At 33.7% G+C, this 9,341-nt stretch overlaps 1 protein-coding gene across 1 annotated transcript in view; it reads left to right on the top strand.

Annotated features, from left to right (window-relative positions):
* The first annotated feature begins 5,122 nt into the window (after window positions 1-5,122).
* LOC145288623 (F-box only protein 4-like) overlaps window positions 5,123-9,341 on the top strand; it is a 66,325-nt gene continuing 62,106 nt past the window's right edge. Inside the window, exon 1 of the mRNA XM_080136342.1 lies at window positions 5,123-5,960. Coding sequence (XP_079992468.1) covers window positions 5,229-5,960 — 732 coding nt within the window. The 5' untranslated portion in view covers window positions 5,123-5,228. The remainder of the gene's footprint in view (window positions 5,961-9,341) is intronic.

The raw sequence follows: 9,341 nt of genomic DNA, 5'->3' as shown, positions 1-9,341 counted from the left end.
AATTTTTGAGATGCCTGATATGATACATACTGACAGGGCTGTTGTCTTCCTTATGTGAGAAATTAGAGACTTCTTACATGGAAAAAGTATTGCTACCTCTAACACAAGTAGATACCACCTTGAAGGTAATGGACAGGTTGAGAAACTGAACAGCACTTTATGGAAGGCCATTCAAGTAACCTTACACTCTAGCAACATGAAGTTGCACTGTTAGGAAGACATTACCTGATGCCCTCAACTCTTTGGAATGATCTATAGTGAAAATGATGTCAGTCCAGACCTAGAAAAGATCAAAGACTTACAAAACATGCCTTTTTTTTCTTTTTTTTACAAAGAAGTCACCACTTATCAAGGCCCTGAGGCTATTCGAGGATAAGGATTAATGAGTGTACAGTAGTTAATGGGACAATATTGTAGTAATCGTTAATAGTGGAAATTTGGTAAATTGGATTACTTAAGGGAACAGCTCATCAAGTACTTGTTTACATTGGACTTGAAAACGACCATATTGTAATCAGCTGGAAAGCAGGGGAACAGAACAGAGTTCTATAGGTGTGCATTTCTAAGAAAGAAGCTTTGTTCATGGAATCTCTGTTTAGATTTAGGCACAGATAAAGAGTGGGGGAAAATATTGATAGTGGTTTCAGCTAGATGAGTGTTTTTCGTGAAAGTTTGGTGAGGGGGGACCATAGATTGGAGCTCAGACGAGCACTTGCCATGAAAATAACGATAAAGCAGAGACAGACTTGCAATATCTCTTCTGTAAGAAAGAGGTTGCAGGGAAGAAAAAAGGTATCCCCTACTAGGTTATGAAGTCTATTTTGAACTCTGTCAAGGCAGAATAAGCTGTTTCTTGCAGCTTCTGCCCAGATGTGGCAACAATACACCATCCTTTGACGTACTTGGCTCTTATACAGGTAGAAAATTGCATCAGCAGTGAGATATATACTGAAGTGATAGAAGGATGTCACCATTTTTCCAGTGACCTTGGCAACAAATTTGATGTATGTGTTCCATTTCAGATCAAGAGTAAAGGTCAGACCTAGAAGCTTGTCTAAACATGGAACCTCCCCAAAACGAGCGCCATTCATTTCAATTGATGCCAGACGGTGATGAGAGTGTTGATGATGTAAAGATAGAAGCTTGGTTGTAAATTCATTAAAATTATCCAGTCACCTTGTACCATGTGCTCAAGATCAGAAGAGAGAGAATCAAAGAGGTCATTTACAGTCTTTGAAATGTTACCATGGATGATAGAGTCGTCAGCATAAATGTTTACGAATGATCTTAGGATGTGATCTGGGAGATCTTGATGTAGATCAGGAAGAGAATTGGGCACAGGATTGACCCCTGAGGGATTCCAGCATTAATACCGTGAGCTTCTGATTTCTGCCCATCAATCACTACTTTTATGAATCTATGAGAGAGAAATGATTTAATAATTGAAAAGACATTTCTAGCTATACAATAGCTGGAGATCTTGTGGATTAGGCCTTTATGCCAAACTCTATAAAAGGCCTTTGATATGTCAAGAGCAATTGCCCTAGAAAGGAAGCCTCCATCAAGAGTTTCACTAATCTTATGAGAAATAACCATAAGCACATCTGCTGTAAGATCCAGTGGAACGGAAACCATATTGCATGTCACTAACAAGGTTATTTTTGCTGAGGTGGTTGACTACTTCTCTATTTAACACAGATTCCAGCAACTTACTCATGATGCACAAGAGACTTGTTGGTCTGTATTGAGAGGGAGATGACCGATCATCTGAATTCTTAAATATGGGGTATACTGATGAGGTTTTCCAGGGTGATGGGAAGCAATTCTCCTTAAGACAATGTTTAAACAGTTTTGTAAGTATGGGAGCTAGTTCTGGTTGAAGCCTTTTCAAAATTATAATTGGAGTGGTGTCATGGCCAGTTGCTTTACTGAAATCAAGGTTTTTGATTAGCTTGGCACCATCACACACATATATTTGTATGTAGCATAGTATGTTTTCAGACACAGGAAGATCCTGTTTGCTGTTTGCAAAAACTGGTGGGAAACAAGCCGCTGCTTAGCTACTTTGAACTTAACGGACTGAACATACAACTCTCTTGCATTTTTTATTACTCTTTTACAGTGGTTGCTGGCAGTCCTGAAGGTGGCTTTAGTCTCAGTACATCCATTCCGTTGGAAGCAATGGAAAAAGTGATTTCTGTGCGCAAATATGGAAAGCAAAAGTAGATCTGATATAAATGTACGGAAGCTATCCCAATCAGTCACGAAGTATCGACATACTGTACGATGGAGAGGTACGTCTGAGGACTTATTACATTTCATTTTTATCTCAACTGATACACCTGAGTGGTTGAAAGATCCCAATGGAGACAGAATGGAAAATGAACATAGCTCAGGGCAAGTTGTGAATTTGCGATATTCAGATTATAAATATAGCATAAATAGATCTGACAATTTTATTCTCTGCTACTCCCGGCATCTTGTATCCCTTAAAACGACACATTAGTCCAACTGCCGAACGATGGCACGTTATTTTTTTTTTTTAAATCTTGTTGAACGCAGACCTGTATCAAGCTAAGACGATCCTTAATAGTTATGCATTGAAGATGGACGCTTTTAGCAGATAAGTTGTGAATTTGCGATATTTATTTTCTTTTTTTATTAGATGCAAATGTTAATATTAATTATATTTATTTCAGTTTTTAATTTATATTTGTTTATTCTTTATTTTTTTTACTCAACTTATATGAAAGGTCTTATCACATACTTGTAACCATTCATTTCTAACATGGCTGACACGATACATACAAAGAAAGATGTATCCTTTCTTTGGGAAGAATACCACAAGAAACGTTTTGAAAAAATCAAACCAGTAAATATTCAAAGAATTTGCTCGATAAAGGCAATTAGATCACATAATATCATCTTCAAAGTTCCCAAGATTGAATGATCTAATTCAATGACAAATTGAAACAGTCAAAAGAACATTAACTAAGACAAAGAAAGCAGGAAAAGATCCTAACTTAGCAATACTATTTCTACGAACAACATCAATCAATCACAAACTTTCAAGCTCAGCAGAACTTTTAAATCATTGCATTATGGGATCAAACATAAGCGTGACAATTCTAATTCCAAGATTTCCCAACCCTGACCATATCCATGAACAACTAGAACATAAACAGGATATGCAGAAAATGTATTATGACAAAACAGCTCATGATTTACAAGCGCTTGCCTTTGAACAATATGTTTGTATGTTGGATAATCAAACAGGGAGACGGAAACCAGCAATGGTTCTGAGTAAATGTACAAAACTGAGATTGTACATCGTTCAACTACAGCCGAAGAGTGTCGAGTTTTGGAGTAGCTAGTTTTTGACAGCAGTGTGTTAAATTTGGAATAGTGAATTTTGGCAGTAGTGTGTTGAATTTAACCCCGGAAATTGTTAGTTAGAAGTGCAGCATAGTTACCGATCCATCAAGGCAAGTGTGGAATAGTTAACACTTGGTTATTTAACCACGATAACGGTAACCCCTCGGCATAGGAATGAGGAAACCCTGTCTTGGACATGGGCTAAACAACACATGTGTTGCCTCTGAAATCTTTAATCATATAACGGATTTTCTGTTATAATTTACCACACCTCGATAATACAACATTACATGTATGATGTTCGATTGTAGGTACTCATGACGGAACGAACGTCATATTCCAAAAATCACGTAAATTGATCCAACAGTTTTATTTAAAACTAATAAAAGCAAATTTTATTAGTAAGCGAAGAGGAACTGCCTCTCATCTCCATCTTTGAGAAACAAAGAGAGACAACTCAACAATAATTTAAACGTGGGAGATTCTACTCGTAGTGTTTACGATTTCCCATTAATCACGCTAAATTGTTTAAAAATGATTTTCTTTATAAAAATAAAATTATTTCCGTGAATATGATTTTTTCATTCCGTCCGTCACAGGTATGTACATTATAAAGATTTTTCTGTATTTTTTTTTTTTTCATGGGGGAAATTGGACTAAGCACCAATAAAAGTATATACTTGATTTTTTATTTAAAATTGGATTTACTAATTCCTCAAATAAATTAAGCAGTATGCAACAAATGGTATCATATGTTTAAATATAGAACTCATTAGGAAACTTCCTTGACGTCAATAATTTCACCCTGATGTGTACGTAAAAGGAAAGTCATCTTGATTCACGTGGCCAAATAAAAATAAACATGCCAGACATAACTAAGGGATATCGCACTTGTTAATACGAAAAATGCTCCACGCGGGAACGTCTGACGTCACGACGTTGGTCAAATCTCTGATTCATTTTTTTTCTTTCTCTCACTCTTTTCCACGTTTTATATTTTGACAAGCTTATCTTTGTTTTAAGAGCAAGTATTTTTTATAGTCAGTTTGAGTCGATTCTACCCGGCGACCACCATCAGAAACACGTTTCTAGCTGTTACAGCCTAATGTTGTCATAGTTTTCAATTCAATTTCGAATTTTGACTAGTCTATTGATTGAACTTTACAATTCAATATTAAGTAATTTATTTTTCCAAAAACACTAAATTTTAGAGCAATAATTTTATTTTAAATTTTTATCATACAGTCTATTTACATAAAATATAAATAATTATTCTTAAAAACGAAGGGGAGGAAAACTTAATACCACGATATCATTAATACTGGAATATCCCGAGCATTAGTCTAAAAAAAAAAATAAATAATAATAATCTAATAAATAAACACGCATTTAACTTTTTTTTTTTTTAAACATAAACACTCATTTTAGAATATTCTAAATATTTTACTTATATTTAATTTCGCACTTCAACTAAAGTAAACAGATGCCCCCATCCTCTAAATTGCTAAAATATATGGAGAAATTTTTTGATTGACACTGCCAATAACATAAATTATTACATTTTTCATCTAAAAATATCTTACTATTCAGTGTTTAATTTATGGTAATAAAAATAAGGTTCTCTTTTTAAATATAAAAAATATAGATTTAAAAAATAACTGGTCATCGATTTTTTTAAAGTTAAAATAGTAAAAACACGATACTGATGTGATTTAAAACACGATCTATATTTTAAAATTTGATAGTAGCAAGAAAATAAATTTTAATTATTTTCTTTATAGAACTAAAAAAAAAAAAAAAAAAAAAAAAATCATTAAATTCCTGAACCAAATAAAAATCCAGTCGTTTTCAACATGGCATCATCGTTGTTGTTTTCCGTGTCTCCAATGGCAACCCCGTTAGCGTTTGAGCTTCTCCCAGCTGAAGATCAAAACCCCAAAACATTAATAAAAACAACAACTACGAATCCGTTTCCCGTAAATGATAAAGAAGAAGAACAACAAAAATCCAATAATATAAACAACAACAACAACAACAATAATAATAAAAACAACAACAATATTAACAACAACAACAACAACAACAACATTGGACGTCTTCTCAGTTTATATAACGAATTAAACACAGATAATAACATCCATGCCGGTTTTGGTGGACTTCAGGATTTCCTTAACAAAACGAGGCCATCATCTTTTTCTTATCTTTTTCATAACGACAATAGGAAGGTCAACCCATCCAGAAACTCCGACAGAGACCATTTATTTGCCTATAATAATTGCGATAAGAGTTCCCCCAACGACTCTAGCTATCCAGAGGAAGAAGAATTGGGTGTGGCCTGGAAGAAGGGTTGTATGCAGAGGGTAACCACTCCCGATCGTGACAAGAAAGACGCAAAACTATCTGGTACTAATTCTACTAGCTGTGTCGTGTACCCTGCGGAAGTCATCGGAAGAACCCAAGGCATTAACCCAGATTTGGAGGGTCAAACAAACCCAAAACTGATACCCGCAACAACAGTTATCGACTTATTTCATGTTGAAATGGATTCCATTTGCTACCCGATATCTCATTTTGACTCTCTACCGGTAAGTTTTGATTTCACTTTTTCAGAAGCAAGGCAGATTGAAAAGAAAAATATTCTCGACCTTCAGACTGTAATCATAACAATATATTCTCTGCTTTTTGAGGAGGCTATCCTCCCAGGCATTGCGACCTCCTCATAAAAGATGGATAGATCTGAGACGCGGTCACCGGAGAATGTCGATGAGTTGTATATGGTCATTTTTATACCCGTCTAGAATAGGATCCCTCTTTTTTTGGTTGGGGAGACTGGACTTCCCACGTTTAAACTAGTCAAGCCAGTTCCATCACTCATTGACTGGGGATACGATTAAATCCGTGTCAGTTAATTTCCCTTTATCGCCTGTGACTCATTTAATGACGAATACTGGAATCAATTTAGGCTTTTTTTTTTTTTTTTTTTATAATTAGAAAGAAACTGAAAATTCACGTCATAAAATGTTTATCGTACTTCTGCACTTTACGGTCAGTATTTTGATGTTTTTTTAGATAGGATTTTCAAGTTAAATTCAAATTTTACCGTTTGTTTACTAAATTGTAAGGTGAAAAAAAGCTCCCTCACCCTCTCCACATGTTAAGAATAGGTTTTTAAACAAATAAGAAATTTATTCTTTCAATACAGTACGTAAACTAAAAGAGTCGAGAAATTGGTTTAAAACAACTTTTAATATTTTTTAAAATCTTAAATGGCGCCTTTTATTTTTATTACAAGTAAAAATATTATTGTACTTTTCATGTTTTACGTCTGCATAACATAAACTTGAAATCATATATTATCTTGCAGATTTCGACTTGTTAAACCAACATCAAGTTTCGTTTTTAATTTGGTTAAAAAAACAAAAACAAAAACTATTTACACAGAAAAGAAAGGAAATGTCAAAACAAAACTGAATATTCGATTCACCAAAAATCCGAAATAAAAAAGTGATTTAAATAAAAATATTTTTGAACAGAACACTTTTACGGATCGTGTTATTTTTTTTTTAGATAGAATTTTCAAGTCAAATTTAACTTTTACTTTGGTGCTTATTTAGAATTGCACTCATTAAAAAAAATAAATAAATAAAAATACAGAAAAATATTTGTCACAGAACAAACATGTCATATTCCAAAAATTACATAAATTGATCAAGTACTTTGTTTTTAACCAAGAGAATAGACATTTACGATTTGGGTTTGTATTACTGTACACATAGATTCGAAATAGTTGTCAAAAAACAAATATATAACAAATAAATGTTATCAAAGGCAAGATAAGTTACTTTTCTACCTTACTGGATATATTTTTTGTGTTTTTATTCAGTGTAACATGTTTATTCAGCTCGAAAAACATGCAGTGTTTACCGATGTATTGGAAAATTCAAAATGGCGCCCGACTCTCTCTCGGAGAGGGGAAGTTTGGGAAAAGGTATTATAAATAATAAACTAGACAAAATACTGTTAAAAATTCGCTCAATATATATTACCGTGACATAAGTTGACATATATTCGGTTGTTTTTTAATAGTATTTTGTCTAGTTTATTATTTATAACATCTTTTCCCAAACTTACCGTGTTAAACAGACAGTCGGGCGCCATTTTGAATTTTTCAATACATCGGTAAACACTGCATGTTTTTCGAGCTGAATAAACATGTTACATTGAATAAAAACACAAAAAATATATCCAGTTAGGTAGAAAAGTAACTTATCTTGCCTTTGATAACATTTATTTGTTATATATTTGTTTTTTGACAACTTTTTCGAATCTATGTGTACAAACCCCGCTTCTTCACTCCCGAAAAAAGATGGTACTTGTACAAAGAAAAAAAAAACAGATCAAACAAGATAAATCAGTTTAACAAACCAAAATTACTAATAAAAAAAATCATCAATTAAACAACTAACAACCCCCCGCTACTCATGTTAAGAATGGCTTTGTTATTTCAGCGCAAAAATTGAAAGTAATCTAAAATATGTTTTCTAAAGTAAGCAATCTGTGTTATGTCCCCTGTTTCTGCAATCTTATTTTTAAAAAAAATCTATCTGCCCCCCACTTTTTTGTACAAGCACCAAAAGGGTTCCCTATCTTTAACTAGAAAATTATGAGTTATTTTCTTAACGTTTTCTTTTCGACCTGTTTATAAAGATGGAGACTATGTTTCTGACCTAGTTGAAACTTGGGTGTAATGATTTTTTTGTATTGTATTTTATATTTATTAAAACTTAGTTTTAAAATAACATCTTGAAAATCGTGCCGAAACCCATTCCACCCCAAATAATTTACATGTCTGAAATAAGAATTTAACCTTGTTTTGAATTGTCACAGTTTTTCCTTTAATTCGAGTTCGTTTGAAATTTATATGTACGGAAGTAAGTAAAAAGATTACTCGACAAAGGCTGACATTAAAAGTAAGATGTAAATGTTTGTTTTTATATAACACTAACGGGGTTACACGGCGTTGCCCGGGTGAGGTGTGTGTGTGTGTGTGTGTGTGTATGTGTGTTGGGGGTAAATCAAAACAAAATGGAAAATAAAGAATAAGCGAACGTAATAACCCCGTTTAGATATAACTTTTTTTAAATCGGAAAAAAAACCAAAAAAAAAAAAACCCTCGAACGTGATTCAAAATAAAGAATAAGCGAACGAAAAAAGAAATGGCATAAATAACCCTGTTTAAATGTTTAAACTTCTTTAAAAAAATCGGAAAAACAACAACAAACAAAAAACAGCAAATGTAATGGGGGGGGGGGAGAAAAGAACAAATGTAAAAATGGCATTTTTTTATATTTGTCGTCCGAATGGTCGAACTTCAAAACGATACCGATTTCGGGAAAATCCGTTGCCTCTGTGGAAAGTTTTAGGCAGATGTACAAATATACATGCATAAATTTAAACAGATTTTTGCCCTTTATATTAATAGATAAACGAATATGTTGTTAATAATGAAGACAACGAAAAGGAAGTCCCACTTTAACATTTAATAAACAACTTTATTTGTCATCTTTGTTAGTAGCGTGTACACGAGAAAAAGGTTAGGAGAGTTCAGTGTTCGTGCACGCTTGTATTTAGAGTAGTCGTGAAAAGAGTTCCTGATGTGGAGACAAAGATTAGACTTTAGTCAAGCCTGTTGAAGGAGAAAAAAAAAAGAATAAAGTCTTCAGTGTATTTCTGTTGTAGTGGGTGTGTGTCGGTGTATTGACGAGAGCAGTTTTGTAGCATGATAAACAAAATTCGTTCAGGTACCCCACGTGGAAATAAATGTGAATTTGAAGAGAGTCATTGTTAGCTTGTTGTACTTGCGTTCATCATGTGGCCAAATCCCCAGGCTAAGTCTACTGCCAGCTGAAGCCAGGGAGTAAGAGAGTAGGAGCTTCAGATTTTGCCTTTTATGTACTTGGCCACGG

The sequence above is a fragment of the Euprymna scolopes genome, chromosome 2 (assembly GCF_053919585.1).
Source record: "Euprymna scolopes isolate OS-2025 chromosome 2, ASM5391958v1, whole genome shotgun sequence".
Classification (NCBI taxonomy): Eukaryota; Metazoa; Mollusca; class Cephalopoda; order Sepiida; family Sepiolidae; genus Euprymna; species Euprymna scolopes.
Note: the sequence above shows the minus strand (reverse complement) of the source record. Positions and strands in the feature narration are given on the sequence as shown.